The following is a 19074-nucleotide window of genomic DNA, read 5'->3' on the forward strand; positions in this document are numbered from 1 at the left end:
TCCATTTTTAATGCACCGTTTTTAATGCAATTAACTTTAGTCACCATTTGGCCATTTTAAGAGATTGAACAAGAAACAAGCATTTGCAGGAAGTAGTAGTGCAGAACCAACACATAAGATCAAAGCCAAGAGGACTTTCTGAATTACTATGGTCAAAAATTGCTTCTTAAAATTTCAGTCTTGTACATGCATAGAGTAGAAGGCCTTCAATTATATTCTATGATAAGGTAAAACTTAATGCAAAATATAAATAAAGTATCAAAATGGGCTATGGACTGATGTGCAACGAAATAAATATTCTCTAAGTTATTACTCTAAATTTAGTTAAATACAATCTCAGTACCTTGTCTTAACAAATAAAGTTTGCCTAACACAACAATGCCTTAACTCCAACTACTTAGGTTCAGTGCTAAACCATATAAAAAACATTGTTGTATAAGGATCAAGTATACATAGTTTCTGCATAATGAGCTTATGGCCAAAGAATGAGTAATCAACATTCTTATCCCAATTTTAACTATTACCATCAGAAGAATACAGTGTAGAATGCACTAAACAAATGACTTCTGATCCCTAGAGCAGATATTACTTTTCCTTGTCAATGGAAACCTCATCAGATTTAGGCCATGATGCTGACTGAGAAGAAACATACTGCAGAATCTCAAAAAACCTTGTTTGGCTAAAACTAACAGCTTTTTGCCAATTCAGAATTGCAAGATCCCCAGCCTTAACTCTCAACTCTAATAAGGTGTGATCAATATCCGCTTCGTGTTTAGCCACATAAGGCCGGAAGAAGGAATTATAAACATATGATGTTGCTTGGAAACAATTAAAAATTATTATGTCAAAGAAATTGTTACGAATGTATAAGTTAATTAAACAAAATAGTTCCACAAGTTCAGGATGTCAAATGCGTGCCTTTGTTTTAGGATGCCAAAGATATATAAAGATTGCCAACTTTGCTTCACTATACAGTGGTAGCCTTGTCCAAAAAGAAAGAAAGAAAGTCAAGAATCCAAAAATAAATTCAAAAGAGAACAGGACTATACGAAAAATCAACTTATTTGTGTTGCATTCAAAAATTGCATACCATAAAATGAAAGTATCTTCAATTCTCTCAAAGATAGTAAGCATAGCAACTATAATCCTACAAAATTAGAAGATGACACATTTTAGCACTAAAATAAGTTGTACCCTAGATACTATCATACTAGCACAACATGAAAATACATACCAGTATTGGCACCAAAAAAGAAGTTGCTCCATCTCTGGCTTATTCTTCTCCAAAGTTTTAAAACACTCATAAGCCGGATAGGTATAGCCAAAAACAAGCCTGCAAATACAAGTTAGAGTTGTTAACTTTCCTGTATAACAAACAAGCAATTAACTGATGAAAATGGGGAATTCCCATATCACTTTTGTTACATACAGAAAGAAATGACCCCATCATTTTGAGTCCCGATAACAATTGGTGCATTTATTTCTCAACTTTATGAAATCAATTCTATCTGAAATGAGAAAAAACAAGTCCCTGATAAGTTTGAGGAAGAACCAACAGGTATTTCCTAATTATGGGCCAATATCAAAGGTTGATAAATCAGTCGACTACCAAATATACAAGCAAAATTCAACATTTGAACAATAGATGAAGTTATTAAAATAAGACCCACTAGTCATTTTTTTTTTCCTTTTTCTTTCACTACAAATTTTATAATTGCTAAGTTGATCAACTATGAGTGATGGACACAATTAAGTACTAACATTCAGGGACCTGTCATTTTTTCTCCATCCCTCATAACTAACTAACAAAATAATTGTGAAATTGGTTGTAAAAAAAAGGTTAACATTAATGTATGCCTAAAGTCTAGAGAAGTGTTAGTAAAACTTGAAATAAATGCATTAACATATAGAGAGGACAGAGGAAAAGAGCATACATGTTTAGAGAGAGTCTGAGAATGTGAACCGAATTGAGATTTTTTTTTATGGGAACCGCATTGACATTTGATGAAGCATAATGTGGCACGAAATGCCGCGAATAGAGAGTGCCTCTGGTTTTGAATTTCCTTTTGACAGTTTTTGTAGTTAACCGCAGGACTCCCACTCGGTTGCCGTGGTTTAATGCTATGAAGCACGGGTGCGTTTCGGGACTCGGATGCGGGTGCGAGTGCGGGTGCGGGACTCGGCAATTTTTGAAAAAGTAGGGTGCGGGTGCGGCGCTAGCGGCGGGACTCGGCGATTAAAAAATTATTAAAAATATTTTTATTTATATTTTCTATATATTTTTACTATTAAAATATTCTTAAAAAACACATTAATATACTTGATTCACAAAACAAAGAAAGAATAAGGCAAGAAACGCATCTGAGGTCAGAATTTCGGCCTCTCCGGCGATTTTCACGGCCGATTTCGGCCGATTCCGGTCTGTTTCGGCAGATTCTGGCCTGTTTCGGCCGTATCGGCCATATCGGTCGCCGGCCGATATTGACCGATATGGCCGATACGGACCGAGTCAGCCCGATTTGGGCCGCGTTGGCGCCGATTTCAGCCGTGTCGACCCGATTCGGGAGCTGCCACATGGCGGGACACGGCACGACGCGGCACAGACGCGCGGTCTGCGGCGTCCCTCCCGCGTCGCCGCGTCCCGCCGCGTCGGATGCGGGTGCGCTGGGCTGGATGCCGCGTCCGTGCATCCCAGGTTTAATGCCACATCAATCATATTATTCAATCACACCGACACCGCTGTTCATAAGGCCGACTTCTATAAGATCATCACCATGCCTTTGGCTATTAGTTTTTTTTTAAATCCTTTTTTGATCGGCAAGCCTTTGGCTAGCTTATTTGTTTAAAGGCGAGAAAAAATAGGTTTTAACCAAAAAATAAAAAAAAGTGAGACAAAATATGATTTTAAGTAAATAAATTTTTTTTTAGAGAGAGAGAGATTTTAAGTAAATAAGATAGTATTTTTATTGTAGTTTAAGCTGGGTGCTAAATTATTGTGTCGAAAGAAAAAGGTCTGCATCTAATCTGATACGGGGTGAACCAATTATCAAAAATAATGTGCAAAGCTTCGGTTTGGTGTGCTCATTTTTTGATGACAATCATTTTATTCTTCGGTTTGTTGAAATGGAAAATTTTCATATCTTTGTTTTTTCCTTCAGTTTGAAAAGGAAAAAAATTCAAATTTTTAATTTTTAATTTTTTTTCCAGATTTTTGTGAATGTTTAACTTTTTTTGAAGATGCTGATACAAAAACGCAAGTATAAACTTGATTTTTTTTTTTTTTTAATGATTATGGACTTTTGTTTTTTAGTAACTAGTCGAAAACACGTATGATGCACCGGAAAACTTTACCTAAAAGTATGTTGGTCTCAAACTTTACATAAAAAGTATAATTAAATTATATTGGTCTTGTAGGTTTCAGTTAGCTCAACTAGTAAAGTTTTTTATGGTTGTATAAGAGATCTAGGATTCAATCCCCGCCTACACCAAAAACTGATTGGTGTCTTAGTCTGATGATAAAGAGCTATCGTCAGGAGCAGACACCATAGGTTGAAACTCTCTCCAAAAATATATATATATATATATATATATATATATATATATTGGTCTCAAACTGAAACAATAACTATAACAGGAAGATACCAAAATTATTTTTGCATCATAGATTTTATGCCAAATATTTGTAGCTAGAATCCTATAAATTGTTTAGATTTTCAGAAATGACAAATGCTATTGGAATCTACTAAAAGGACAAATGATATTAGAATCTATTACCTATTTATCAATATCTGAACTTATGATAATCTTTATGCTTATGATGGACTTACCACTTTCATGCATTTGTGTTAAAAAAAAAAAAAAAAAAAAAAAAAAAAAAAAAAAAAACTACAATTCGAAGGCACAAACAGTTTGATCCAACTTGTTGTGAATTTCTTAATTGGTTGTAGGAGCATATCAAAAATCGTTAACAAATTGGTTTTCATACCTAGTACCACAACATCATTGACGACTCAAAATTTAATATGAATATAATTGAATGCAATATAACTATTGGTGACTATGCCATATCACATAGCATTTGACTTTTTCTTTAACACAGAAAAATTTAAATACTCTTGGAGTATAGTAATATTCTTGGGTACTTTTGGAGTATAGTAAAATTCTTAGGCACTTGACTTCACTATGAATTTAATGAGTGGATCCTACCATAAATGTGAGATAAATGAGCACTATTTATCGTGCTCTGAGAGTACCTAAGAGTTACTCCTATAATACAGCAAAAGAAGTACTCATTATCTTAGTAGCCAATCCTTCCAATGTGTAGCCCATTGGTGAGATTGAATATTATCTTCAATTTGGGGAATCCTAATATAACACTCAAAATGAGAGAGAGAGAGAGAGATTTTGGAAGAGGAAGAGAAAATAGAGAGGTGAGACTGTACATTTCCTTTTTATTTTTATTTTTTTGAGTGATTATATATATTCTTTGATAATACAACTCTATTTGTTTAAACAAAAGGGTTGAATTAAGACTTGAAAAATGAGTAGGAACATTAGTTTGGTCAAATAGGATAAGTGAATTTGAACTACAAATCGTTGTTTGTAAAGAAGTTGAAGAGTATGTGTAGTCTGAAGGGAAGCTTGTTCAGGTCTAGGTTATCATCTACACATAGGAAGGATCATGCTTAGGTCATAATATGTAAGGGAATAAGTGGGCTTGGGCTTTTTCATAAGGTTTGATTTAATTTTCAACAACGGCCCATCTTTTAGATAATCATAAAAAAGAAGTTAACGTGATTTTTTTAGGTAACAGTAAAAACAACTTAATGAGAAGAGATTAAAAAAAAAGGCTAAATACAATATTAGAGCGCCACATAGCTAAAGCTCATGCACTTCCACATGAGATCTCTACTTTTATATATAATATACTAATCGCAGACCTGCGTAATGTGCGAGATAATTTTGATGTCATATTCTTTTTTGTTAAGTAAAGAATGAAAATAATAGTTGAGACTTATAAGCAATAGTACCAAACTCATTTCACAATAATGCAATTACACTGTAATACGTATAATATATATGTAAGTAAAAAAGTCTATATCTTGATTTTGTTTTTGTGTGTGTATATATATTGTAAAGACTCAATTTGTAATGACCCCAAATTGGTGTGTTGGATTCGAACGTTAAAGGCTCAAACAATAAATTTGTAGAGAGTGTGCTGAAAGGCTAGGCCTTGGTCACTGGACGGTAGTTAGTCATGATTTTCATAGTAATTTGCACGAGGGTGAACCTGGCATATCTAACAAGACTTTTTTCCAACACGACCTGAGTGGCTCCGGTCCTTAGACCTCGTCCGAGGAGCTTCATGTTCTTATTATTCTCCTTTTTTAGGGCTCAATGGTTTGGGAGACGATATGTCCCCCCCCCTCTTCTTGGCTACTTCCCCTTTCTTTTATACTAGCCTTTCCCCTCTCTTATGCGTCCACGTGTAGGTTTCGCTTTTTAGGGCTGGTACTTGTCTTTTCAGCCCATATCCAAAGTGGTTGGGGGTGGTTGTAAAAGCTGAAGAACATGGACCTGTCAGGCGCAGAGTACTTAATTGCAGTATTGGCAGCCTTTTACTTGGGCCGCTCCTACACTGTGCTCGCCCTTTCTTTTAAAAGTGCTCTAGGATGCCGAGGACAAAATCGTCCTTGGCTATATCCCTAGGCCATTTGGACTTTCATTGTATGTTCTCGGCAATGCCTCTCCTCGGTTCGGGCCTTGAGCTCTAATGTAAAGTGAGCTGGGGTCATAAATTCTCTAGCCCCACATATATATACATATTTTTTTTTTTTGGCAAGAAATCATGTTGCATTTTACTTTCAATTATTATATATGACAAAATATTTTGTATTACATTATAATAAAGTGAGATATACATCAAAACACAACACAATTAAAAAATGGAAAAGTATAATTTTTATTAGAACATGAAAATGAATCTTGATGGTTTCATATGAAAGCTAATATTATTTTGCATTTTTGGAAAAGTTAATAAGCAATTTATCCAAACTTTGTTTCCATTTTATCACATAAGAACTATTAAGCAAAGTTTTTATTTTGATCATCACTAAACTCATATATGAGAATTGTTAGGACATATGTGATTCACCTGTTAGGAACATATGTCACTATTTTATGTAATTGGCTTATCCTTTGACAAAACGCACTTTACTTGTATTTGGGTTGATTTAGGATGTGTTTAAATACTTCAAGAAACCTTGTTTCAAGTCTAGTATTGAAGCCATACAAATCTGTCCAAGAAACAAGTGAAGAAGTGCTGATTTTTTAAAGCTCGATAGCTGCTTAACACCTCTCGACACCTCTCGACAGCTAGGCTATCTATCGAGATCTTCAGCTACTTTTATCGCAATCTCAATAGCTTCTCAACAGCTGGTGGATCGATCGAGAAAGCTCTTGTCCCCTCGACACCTTCTCGACCGATCGAGAATTACTAAGCCTTACGAAATTCAGATTTCCAGATTTGATTTTCAGCCCATGCTAACATGTATGTGTAGGGTTTCTTTTCTCACAACCCTAGACCTATATAAAACTTATTTTAGAGGCCATCACATAAGAGAATACAAGGAGAACATATGCAAAAGGTGACCGATGCCTTATTCTCTCTGAAAGAAGTTACTGCATCTTTTACGCCTTAGAGTTTTGTAATGAAGTGCTTCTTGATCTTCATTGTTGATAAAGTGAAGAACTTTGCAACCAACATCTTCTTCAAGTTGGTGTGTTAGTCACGTACTGGGAGCCATGTATCATTGGTTAGTCACGTACTGGGATCCATGCATCAAAAGGGTGGCGTTCATATATTGAAGAGTTCAGAGGTTTTGAAGCGGTAGAAGGTTTCTGCTGTAAGTTCATTTACGGGGATTGTAGAGTCTAGGGACAAAGGTTTTGTACTAGGTCTGAAACTTCTCCTTACTATAGTGGACTGCTTTTCGGGAAGGTTTCCCCCTAGGTTTTTTACTGTGAAACTAGTTTGTTTCATTGGTTTTCTTGGGTCATCATATCTTTTTTTTTTTTCATTGCATGATTTTGACATGATATTGATGTTAGTATGTTTTAACAAGGTTTATTCATAATAAATCTAATTAACAACTTGGGTTTAAAACTAGTTAATTCTATCAACTGGGGTCTAAATTTTCCAACAAGAATCAACTATTACAAAAAAATTTCTCCTCAAAACATATAATAATTTCTTATTTTCCATTCCATACAATTTAAAAAATGTGAAAAACTAAGGAAGCTAAATATGTAGTTGATCTTAGTCAATCAATAAATAACATAAAAGGGGGTAGTGGAAAGCAAACGTATTCATGGTATAATTGTTTATATATGTCCATATTTGTTTTTTGTATATATTAATACTCTTGCTTTATAAAATATTCATATAGCAACGGTATCTTGTTTGATCTCTCCCAAGTCTTCAGCTTTAACCCAACTCTCAGCATATAAACCAATGATCATGAAAAAAGAACCTAACAAGATGAAGCCAAACACAATTTCTAAATTTTAGCAAATAGAACATCAAGATTATAGAGAAATCGAAATGAGAGAGAGAGAGAGAGAGAGAGAGAGAGAGAGAGATTGAGGGGTACCTTTGATAGTAGATATCAAAAACAAACATGTAGTGATAATTAAAATATATATATATATATATATATATATCACAAATACTATGCTTATTGGTTTTAAGAGAGATTAAAAGAGAACACATATAAATATATATATATATATATATATGTAGGGGAAGGAAAAAATATATATATTTATTTATATGATATATAAATAGGGAGGGGAAATGTTGGGGAAGAGGAAGAGGCTGTGTATGTTTTGGTAATTCAAAAATGTATTTATAAGTGGCAAGTTGCATAGTTAATGTGATGATGATGATGATGGAGTGTGTGTCTATATATATATATATATATATATATATATATATATATATATATATATATAAAAAAAAGAAAAAAAAAACTCATCAAATCCAAGGTGGTAACATAATACTATAATAGTAAGTTTGAATAGATGACTTTTGGGCTCCCATATAGGTTTATGAAATATTTAAGACTTTCTATATTCATTTTTTTTCCAAAAATTTTTATCGGAAAAAATAATTTCCTTCATAAATGAGAATTTTATAAATTTTTTTTTTTTCAATTAGATAGAAGAAATATATAGGTAGGGAACAACTTTTTTCCCCTAATTATATCAGAAGGGAAAGGAGAATTATTAGGTACTCCCGGAGTACCATAAATGCGTACTCCCTCCTCTCACATGAATGGTGGGTCCCACCATAAATTTAATTAGTGGGACCCACCATTCATGTGAGAGGAGGGAGTACGTATTTATGGTACTCCGGGAGTACACAATAATTTCCCAAAGGGAAATTGTATATAGAAATTAATTTTTTAACTCTTGGCTTTTAGGTTACTCCCCCTTCCCCTCCCCAAAAAAATGACTTTTTAGTTACTAAAAAAAAAAATGCCTCCTAGGAATAATTTAAGAGGAAAATTATACCCATTTAGGAGAAAAAAATTGATTGCGTACCTAAAAGATCTAATAGTGAATATTTAAGTAGATATTATTTAAGAATTATTATAATAGTGAAATTTATAGTATGCATTTAATAATTTTTTAAAGTACTATTTTAATGGGCAAAATGCAATTGTATAAAGAAAAATTGTAAACATGGATACAAAGAAATAGACTATCAATTGAAAATTGAAAAAGAAAAGAAAAGAAAAGAAACATGGTATTTACAATCTTGGAAATGAAAATCCAGCACAAACCTTTACATTGTAATTTGTCAAAAAATTAATGAAAATAATCATATAAACCTATCAATCGTAACATTTTGTTTCATCTTCTAAGTTAATCTAAAAGTTAAAAATGAGTATAGATTTAGATAAGATTAAAAGAAATTACAAAGCCATTCAGAAAATAAAATAAACAAATGGGAGGCAAATGATCATGTACTAAATCAATAAAACACATTCCAATTCTTTAGACACAAAAAATTTTAATGGGTAAAACGCAAATGTAAAGAAAAGTTGTAAACATAAATACAAAGAAATAGACTATCAATTAAAAATTGGAAAAATGAAAAAAGAAACATGGAATTTACAACCCCGAAAAAGAAAATCCAGTACAATCCATAAAAATTGCCGCAAAAAATCCAAAAAGTCCAAGGGAAGAAAAAAAAAAAAAAACTGACCTCAAATCGACTTTCCAATTGTAATTGTAATTTGGTGACTTTTGGGGTGGAAAGAAATCAATTCCAATTGTAGTTGTAATTCAATGGGTTTTAAATCCAAGTGGAGGCAATTGAATGTTTTGATGGGGAAAGAAGCCGTTTGCTTGGAGAAATTATTATGTCTACCAAGAGGACTGCTGACGTGGTCCTCCTTAACCTCCCAACTAATAAAATGCTATTATTTAAGCAAATGTGACATCACTTGATAATTTTTATTTTTTATTCTTTGTGCTAAGTAGGAAGTTCACTCACACATTTACATAAATGATATTATCTCATTAGTTGGGAGGACCACATTAGTAGTTCTCTTGGTAGACCTAATAATTTCTCATTTGTTCAATATGGAAGAGAGAGAGAGAGAGAGAGAGAGAGAGAATAAGTGATTGCTGAATTTAAGGCAATTTAGATTCAATGAGAATGTCATTAATAGTATAAAATAGGATTGATGGAAAGATGACGAGTTGAGAGAGAAAAAATGGAATTGATTAAAGAGAAGAGTAAGACTTAGGTACAGTATTTAGGTGTTGTTCCTTAGGTTCTTTTTTAAGATTCTGCCATGTGAGTTTTTTCTCATGGGATGAAAGTGTATTTTTTAGTTAAATAACCATGTGACTAAATCTTAAGAGGAGAACCTAAGAAATAGCATCTAAGGTACTGTACCTAACCTAAGTATTGTCCTAAAGAGAATGTGTGAAGTGAAAACCCAAAAAAAAAAGGAAAATAAAAACTTTGTGACATGGTAATGATGTGACTCCATTAGAGAATAACAATAAGAAATGTTATGCTTCAATTTTTAAATATATATATAAATATAGACGAATGACTACAATGTCAATAGTCATCTTGGCCACATTTAATAATCATTACAGTAATATAGAGAATCAAAGGAGAACGCGCTTTTGATGGAATTTCTTTGGTCCAATTCACACGGCGGGAAGGGAAATAAGTGGCACATCTGTCGGCTAAAGAAGGCACCGGTCTCTAAGGCTATTCAAGTAAGTTAATCATGCTGATATGCCTAATGCTTCTGGTACCTAATGGATATTTGGATTGCTGTACTGCTATCCCATTACAATTTGAACGAAAGTTTTCTCTTGACTTCCCCACCCAAAAAAAAAAAAAAAAAACATTTTGTAAAATACTTTATCATTTCATCCACATTTCAAAATTTCTTGTCCAGATGTACTTAATGTTTTTAACCCCTCAAACGAATATTTTTAATAAGAAAAATCTTTTTGCATCTACAATTAACTTAATACATAATATTATGGCTGTGGAATTGAGTTTGTAGTGTGTTTTTGTGTTAAAATTTCTTTTTCTTTCCTTTATGTGCACAGACGGAGCCACCCTTGGACAGCAGGAGGCAGCGTCCCCCCCCCCCCCCCCCCCCAATTTTTTATTATTTAAATTATTAGTATATATGTAGTTATTAATAACAATTTTGTTCTAAAAAAGTAATAATATCTTAATTTTTTATAATATTTTTACCAACGGTATATTTTCCTTTTTATCATAAATAGAACCTTCCTTTTAGCAGAATTGTACAATGAGCTCTTCATAATATATTTGATTGATGCTCATTACTAAAGGCCCTCAATACATAGCACATCATTTAGGACTAGTAGACCAGAAGCATCAACAGTTCCTTTGCCAAGGACATGTGATTTACCACCCTCACCAAAGGAAGCAATGTCTCCTGTACCATCATTTGATACAGTCTTGAACAAGGATTTATCACCATTCATGTGTCTAGAGTCTCCACTGTCAAGGCATCATACATAAACTTCGAAGACCTTCTGTGGACCATGTACCGTAAGACATAACATAAGTGATCTTCCTTTGATTTTAATTGTTGGGTTAGGGCTTTAACTTGGTTTGTTAAACCCCTTTTCATTCAACTTAGGATAAACTGAATTATACACAGGGTTTGAAGGGACATTCTTCCTTTAGTCCCTGAGGGGGACTGTGAGATGGATGGGATAGAGAATCCCTCACCAATGTATCCTCCTTAACCCACTTTTATCATAGCTAGTCTTTTGAGAACAAAACAACTGATTCAAATTTTCACTCGAGAACTTCTTTAGCAGAGATTTAGAGTTTTCAATTTTCTCACCATATTTCTTAGTTTTCTCAAATAGAGGCATTTTCTTCCTTGTCATTTCCAAACTACCTCTTTGCTTCATCCAATTCAACCAATAAGACCTCCTTCTCATGCTCTATCTCATTCAAACTCTTAAGGGACAACTTTGGGATTTTATTCTATCTATTACATTCCTTGAAAAGATTATTATAGGCTACCAAAAGTCCTTCCTCATCATCAACCTCCTCCTCACTAGCTTCTTCACAACTCTCACTGGAGGCAGTAAAAGGCTAAGTAGCTAGTTGCTCTTTTTAGTTTTTTTCCTGGGTTTGAAAAACTTTTTGAACTTCTTAGTTCTTAGCACATAGGTCTAGGTCCTCATCATTCAACCACTATTCATTTGAGGTATCATTTTCTTCTTCCCTGACTGTTTTTAAGGTAATGGACTTGTTTTTCTTAGGCTGAGGGAAGGAAGTCATAGGTTTAAAAGTGAGCTATAACTAATTCTTCTGTCTTAACAGTGTCAAGATCCTCGCTTCCTCAATGACAGCCACTTTGGGATGGAACCTCTTAGCAGGGAGAGATCTAATGACTTTCCTAGCTATATTGGACTCAGGGTTTCACTCTCCTTGGTTAAAGCTTGAATTAACTATGTCACTTAGTTTGGTGTAGAACTCACAAAATCTTCATCCTAATTTCTTCTAACCTAGATGTTAACATTTGTAATTTTGAGTTCTTCACAGTTTTAGTTCTGTCATATGTTCTTTCCAAGATATCCCAAACCTCTTTACTTTTCTCACACATAAATATCTTTTCAAACTCTTCTTGTGAAACAAACATGAAATATAGCATTCAATCCTTTACCATTCCAATTGCTTTCACGTCAATCATCCTTAGACCACTCACCTACAATGGTTTAAGGTTCAGTCAAACCCTCTTCAACAAACAATCATACCTTTCATCTATAGATTGCAGGAACGTTCTTATGTGAACCTTACAATAAGCACATGTACTACCATCAAAGTAAGACTAGGCATTAAGGGGATGAGCTTTATCCATGACACTGGGATCAAGGATTAGTGGATCACACTGAGGATAGTAAAATCTAACTAAGTGAACATGAACTCACGAAAAATTTTATTTAGACACAATTATAACTTAACCAATAAATATTCAATCAACTTGATATTTTTAGAAGCAAGGAGGCTCTGCAGAGTTTTCTAGAATGGCTTGCCTACCTACTGAGTAAGATGTGCCTTGATATATTCAAAAAGTTGCGCACGTCTTGCTCACCAAGTCATGTTTTATAAAAGCAATATCTGACTATCTCGCTTGAGCAAGATGCAAGCAAACTTTCCGTATGATCAATTAATTTGCTCAAGCAAGAATGAAGTTCTCTCGTGCAACCTTACTGTTTCACTTGAGCAAAAATGGGTTCCACTCGAGCAAGCTTCCCTAGATTAAACATCTTCTAGAAATTTCAAGATTTGGCTCTCTCTTCACAAATGACCGAGGATATAAATCATATTGTAGATTACATTGTCAAATGCTGCCAATCAAAATCTTACCACAATAGTGTTTGTAACCTGGAGAACATTGCAGTAGTTGTACTTCAACCTCAATGCATAGCTTCTTTGTCCACATTTGTAACCCATGCCTCTCATGTATATTAAATGAGTGCTAATTTTTCACTATCATGGAAATAGTTGTACAGAATTTAATTCCCTCTTTCAATACTTTCTCATATTTCTACATAATCCAGGTATACATTTCTTTAATCTTAAATTAACAGCATTTTCTAGTCTTTCCTAAATATCACATTCAGCATTATAACTTTACATTCTCAATTTCTTGAAATTGTAAAAACAATCATGTTTACATTTAATGTCCTGTGAACTTATTGGGGTCAGCCATATTCATTTGCACCTAACTTATTGAGTGAACAAAATCCCTCTAGGAGTTAGCACTCCTTGCTCCAAAAACTTCTCTTGGCAGCCTATATATATTACTCTTAACGCTTCATACGCGTTTTGCTTATCTCTCTCTTTCACAATTCAGTAAACTTGATTTTAAAGGCCTGTAAAAAATGACTTCCTTAATTCGCAAGCATTTTTTCTCTACGAAGATCCAATCCTCAAAGAGAGATCAAGGCAGTGAAGAGTAAAGACTAACGATCGCCTCTCATAAATGTTAACTAATCAATTCTTCATGTTTCTTCCTTTACACTGAACGGTGGGCGCCAAGGAAAATGAATCATATATGGCAGTCATCAAGGAAGCCACCTAGCAACAATTATCACCTCCAGGCCTAAATGTCCAAGTCATTCTTTTACTCGTGAAGTTGCTTTTTTTCTCCCTGTATCTTCATCTAAACGCCAAATAGCCAAATATTTTGTATATTAGGCTGTCTCCCCCATAACTGTAGGAAGCCAATTCTGTTCAAGGCTCTGTCTCACCCACACAGGAGGAAGCCATGTGTTGCAACATGAGAGCACTTGAATTAGAGTAAATCCTGGGAACTAGTAAGCTTACCTGCAGAAGATCCCTGGTTGATAGCGGGACAACAGAAACTTACATATGGAAATTCTCTAAGCCTCACAAGTCACAACATGATATTGTGTGTATGGTCAACTTATAGATTCCTTGACAAAGGTTATACACATTTACTATATTAAAATCCATTTTAAATGCAATTAACTTTAGTCACCATTCAGCCATTTTAAGAGATTGAACAATGCCAAGCTTTTGCAGGAAGCTGTAGTGCAGAAGCAACACATAAGATCAAAGCAAAGAGGACTTTGTGAATTACTCTGGCCAAAAATTGCTTTTATAAAATTTGAGTCTTGTACATGCATAGAGTAGAAGGCCTTCAATTCATCGTATCATATTATATTCTATGATAAGGTAAAACTTGATGCCGAATATAAATAAAATATCAAAATGGGCTATGGACTGATGTGCAATGAAACAAATATTCTATCAGTTATTTCTCTAAATTTAGTTAAATACAATCTCATTACCTTGTCTTAACAAATAAAGTTTGCCTAAGACAACAATGCCTTAACTCCAACTACTTAGGTTCAGTATTAAACCATATAAAAGGGCCAAAAAAAAAAAAAAATTGATGTATAAGGATCAAGTATACACAGTTTCTGCATAATGAGCTTAAGGCAAAAGATCGAGTAATCAACATTCTTATCCCAATTTTAACAATTACCATCAGAATAATGCAGTGTAGAATGCACTAAACAAATGACTTCTGATCCCTAGAGCAGATATTACTTTTCCTTGTCAATGGATACCTTATCAGGTTTAGGCCGTGCTGCTGACTGAGATGAAACATACTGCAGAATCTCAAAAAACCTTGTTTGGCCAAAATTCTCAGCCTTTTGCCAATACAGAATTGCAATATCCCAAGCATTAACTCTCAACTCCAATAAGGTGTGATCAATTTCCCCTTCATGTTTAGCCACATAAGGCTGGAAGAAAGAATTATAAACATATGATGTTCCCTGGAAACAATTAAAAATTATTGTCAAAGAAACTGTTATGAATGCATAATTAATTAAACAAAATAGTTCTGCAAGTTCAAGATGTCAAATGCGTGCCTTTGTTTTAGGATGCCAAAGATATATAAAGATTGCCAACTTTGCTTCACTGTACAGTGGTAGCCTTCTCCAAAAAAAAAAAAGAAAGTCAAGAATCCAAAAATAAATGCAAAAGAGAACAGGACTATATGAAAAATCAACTTATTTGTGTTGTGTTCAAAAATTGCATACCACGAAATGAAAGTATCCACAACTCTCTCAAAGACCGTAAGCATAGCAACTATAATCCTACAAAATGACACATTTTAGCACTAAAATAAGTTATATCCTAAGATACCATCATACTCACACAACATGAAGATGCATACCAGTATTGGCACCAAAAGAGAAGTTGCTCAATCTCAGGCTTATTCTTCTCGACAGTTTTAAAACACTCATAAGCCGGATAAGCATAGCCAAAAACAAGCCTGCAAATACAAATTAGAATTTTAACTTTCTGTATAACAAAAAAGCAATTAACTGATGTAAATGGGAAATTCCCATATCACTTTTTGTTACATACAAAAGTGATCTTGAAAGAAATGACCCCATCATTTTAAGTCCCGAAAACAATTGGTGCATTTATTTGTCAACTTTATGAAATGAATTATACCTGAAATGAGAGAAAACAAAAGTCCCTGATAAGTTTGAGGAAGTCACAACGGATATTTGCTAGTTATAACCAAAATTCAACATTTGAACAATAGATGAAGTTATTTAAATATAATAGACAGAAGAAGTAGCACATAGTGTCACTAAATAAAATTCAAGGTCATGTTTTACTATATACAATAAAGCTACATACACAACTTTTTTCATGACAAATGTTACATTTGTTAAATTGATCAACTGTGAGTGATGGACATGACTAACATTCATGGACCCATCATTTTTCTTCCATCCCTCACAATCGACCAACACAGTAATTGTGAAATTGGTTGTAAAAAGGTTAGTTTCCGCAACATTAATGTATATGCCTATAGAGTCTAGAGAAGTGTTAGTAATGAAATAAATGCATTAACATATAGAGAGGACAAGGAAAAAGAACATACAGGTTTTGAGAGAGTCTGAGAATATGGAAGAGTTGTATTAAATGAGGAAATGGAGAAACCGAATTTGACATATGAATGATCAAGGCTGAAATCATACGTGGCGTGGAACGAAACGCTGCCAAAGCCGAAACGCCGTGAATATTTTGGTTTTGAATTTCTTTGATCGACCCGCCTTTCCGAACCAGGAAGTAGGAGTTTCGGACTCCGAAATGGTCGGATCGGTCTTGATGCCGCACCGGTATATCGGATTGTCCTCGCATTTCGTGAACCTCATTTGGAGTAGGAGCGATGCGTCCAGTTTCGGAGGCTTGCCGAGTGAGTTGAGTATCGGCAGCCATTCACTGATGGTTTCGCCGGAGAGGATCCGGCGAGCGGAGACGGTGGCGACGCCGATTAAATCGGCGCTGAACACGTCGTTGTCTTTGACGTAGAATTCGACTTCGAAGGCCGAGTGTGCAAGGGGGATCTTGAAGCGTTCCACACGGGGCTTTGGGAGTTGGAGATCACGCGCGTGCGGGCCACGGTGGTGCCGGCGATATAGAGAGAAAGTTCAGATCCTCTCAGCAAGGATTAGAGAGAGATTTTGAGGTTGAGAGAGTTGGTTCGAAGATGGAGAAGACCACCATAGTGGTGGTGCTGGTGATCGGAGCGATGAGTTCAAGGTACTGGGCCATGGTGTTAAGAATCAGAAAAGCTTATGAAAATAATAAGGAAATTTTGGGAGAAATCTCTCTGTTTTATGGAAGAGTAGACTTATAGCCTTACAAAGCAAAGCTCGAAAAACAAGAAAAATAACAGCCCACGTTTAACCAGATCCTAAAAATGACTAAATCAATCAAATAACTTCCCCGAACGATAGGGAATTATTGACAGCGGTAACAAAACCACTAAAGCAACCTAACATCTAGAATAACAAATCTCAACAATTCCTCCCTTAAACTGAATGTTACAAGCATGTAGTTTATATCCATCTCAGAACAAACTCCTAATAGCCTTCGTAGGTTTAAGAAAACATCCAGCTTGAGTGGTTTAGTCATCACATCAGCCAACTGTTCTTGTGTCCCACAATGCACCAGCTCCACTGTACCAGCCTTTGTGAGCTCTCGAAGAAAATGGAAACGTACATCTATATGCTTACTACGACCATGCATTACTGGGTTCTTTGAAAGTTTGATTGCAGAACTACTATCACAACGAATAATAGTTGACTTGCCTTGATTCTAATCCAGCTTTCCCAACACCCTCTTCAACCATACTGCCTGGCATGCACACGAAGCTGCAGCAATAAACTCTGCCTCTATGGTAGATAGACTTACTATTGGTTGTTTTCTTGATGATTAGGATACTGCTCCTGAACTCTATAAAAAAACATAGCCTGAAGTACTCTTTCTGTCCTCCAAATCTCCAGCATAATCACTATCAGTGTACGCAACAAGTTCATCATCTCCTCCCTTCTTATAGAAAATTCCAAAACCAGTTGTCCCTTTCAAATATCTCAACACCCTTTTTGTTACCTGTAAATGAAGCTCAGTAGGATTCTCCATATATCTACTAATAAGACTCACCACAAACATCATGTCAGGTTGAGTAGCTGTCAGATACATGAGACTACCCACAATCTGTTTATAGTAAGTCTTGTCCACCTTAACTGCACCTTCATCCTTCACAAGCTTAAAGCCAGGAACAATAGGATTATGGACAGAATTACTTTTGTCCATTCCAAACCGTTGTAGCACCTCCAAAGCATTTTTTTTTTTTTTTACTGATAAAAACACCATTAGATCTTTGCAAGACTTCAAGACCAAGGAAATACCTTATCTTACCAAGATCTGTCATGTCAAACTCATGCTTCATGGAATTTTTAAACTTTGTAAACATTGATTCATCATTTCCAGTAAAAATAAGATCATCAACATAGAGACTTACAATTAATACTCTACCTTCTTTGCTTATCTTGATAAACAAATTATGCTCGTAGTCACACTTCTCAAAGCCTTCTTTCATGAAATAGGCCCCTATACGACTGTACCAAGCACGTGGTGCTTGCTTAAGCCCATAAAGTGCTTCTTTAACTTGTAGACCTTCTGTTCATTTCCCTTTTGCACATAACCACAAGGCTGCTCCACAAAAACCACTTCATCCAGCTTACCATGTAAAAATGCAGACTTCACATCTAACTGTCCGTCCTCTTTGAGTTGCAAGTGCTATCACCAATTGAATTGTCTCCATGCGTGCCACAGGTGCAAATACTTCAGTATAGTCTACCCTATGTTGCTGAGTATACCCCTTCGCTACAAGCCTAGCCTTGTATTTGTCAACTTCTCCATTTTCATCAAACTTGGTCTTATAAATCCATTTCACTCCAACCTTCTTTGCTCCCTTAGGTAACTCCGTCATTACCCACGTATCATTGTTGTTTATTGCTTCCATTTCTAAATCCATGGCTCTCCTCCATTTCCTACTTTTCACAGCATCTTCAAAGTGAATAGGATCAGTAGTTGCAAACATGGCCAAATGAGCTTCATTTTCTTCTTCAGAAATGCCTTCTCCTGTTTCATAGTCTTTCATCCAGATTGGTGGTCTCCTATTCCTCCCTTCATTTGAGCTAGGAGAGCTTTCTTCAGTCAAGGAATATGAGGAAAAATTCTCTTCGGCTGCGTCTACATTAGCTTCAGGATCAAATTCAGATTCGCTCCCCTCTTCATTGTCATCAAACATAGTTGCTTCCTCCTCAAGATCACCCCATTCCAAGTCACACACAATGGATTCTTCATATTTCTTATCCCAATCCCAATTCTTGTCTTCTTCGAATACAACATCCCTACTTATTATAATTCTTTGTGAAACTGGATCATAGAGCCTATAAGCCTTGGACTCCTCACTAACTCCCAATAGAACACAACTTAAGCTCTTATCATCCAGCTTAGTTCTTTTACTATCAGCCACATGAACATGGGAGACACATCCAAAAACTCGAAAATGCTCAACTGAAGGCTTGACTCCACTCCAAGCTTCTTTTGGTGTCTTGTTTTTCATTGCCACTGTT

General features: G+C 35.0%; 2 protein-coding genes across 6 annotated transcripts; both read right to left on the bottom strand.

Moving 5' to 3' along the window:
* Nucleotides 1–305: 305 nt before the first annotated feature.
* LOC115969229 (putative HVA22-like protein g) lies at nucleotides 306–13057 on the bottom strand. Its single transcript, XM_031088834.1, has 4 exons — nucleotides 12959–13057; nucleotides 1235–1333; nucleotides 1091–1147; nucleotides 306–982 (listed from the first exon to the last, which is right to left on the bottom strand). The coding sequence occupies exons 1-4, from the start codon at nucleotides 12985–12987 to the stop codon at nucleotides 907–909; spliced, it is 261 nt and encodes an 86-aa protein (XP_030944694.1). The 5' UTR covers nucleotides 12988–13057; the 3' UTR covers nucleotides 306–906.
* Nucleotides 13058–14313: 1256 nt separating this feature from the next.
* Nucleotides 14314–17352, bottom strand: LOC115969227 (HVA22-like protein i). Of its 5 annotated transcripts, none has more exons than XM_031088832.1 (6): nucleotides 16029–17352; nucleotides 15500–15589; nucleotides 15306–15404; nucleotides 15169–15217; nucleotides 14998–15061; nucleotides 14314–14901 (listed from the first exon to the last, which is right to left on the bottom strand). In XM_031088832.1, the coding sequence occupies exons 3-6, from the start codon at nucleotides 15388–15390 to the stop codon at nucleotides 14668–14670; spliced, it is 432 nt and encodes a 143-aa protein (XP_030944692.1). In that variant the 5' UTR covers nucleotides 15391–15404; nucleotides 15500–15589; nucleotides 16029–17352; the 3' UTR covers nucleotides 14314–14667. The 5 variants fall into 5 exon arrangements, with proteins under 5 accessions (XP_030944692.1, XP_030944690.1, XP_030944689.1 ...); XM_031088830.1 differs by having other exon boundaries at nucleotides 14348–14901; nucleotides 14998–15064; nucleotides 15172–15225; nucleotides 16029–17348; XM_031088829.1 differs by having other exon boundaries at nucleotides 14348–14901; nucleotides 15169–15225; nucleotides 16126–17346.
* Between the last annotated feature and the right edge of the window lie 1722 nt (nucleotides 17353–19074).

This window comes from Quercus lobata, chromosome 11, assembly GCF_001633185.2.
Source record: "Quercus lobata isolate SW786 chromosome 11, ValleyOak3.0 Primary Assembly, whole genome shotgun sequence".
NCBI classification, from domain to species: domain Eukaryota; kingdom Viridiplantae; phylum Streptophyta; class Magnoliopsida; order Fagales; family Fagaceae; genus Quercus; species Quercus lobata.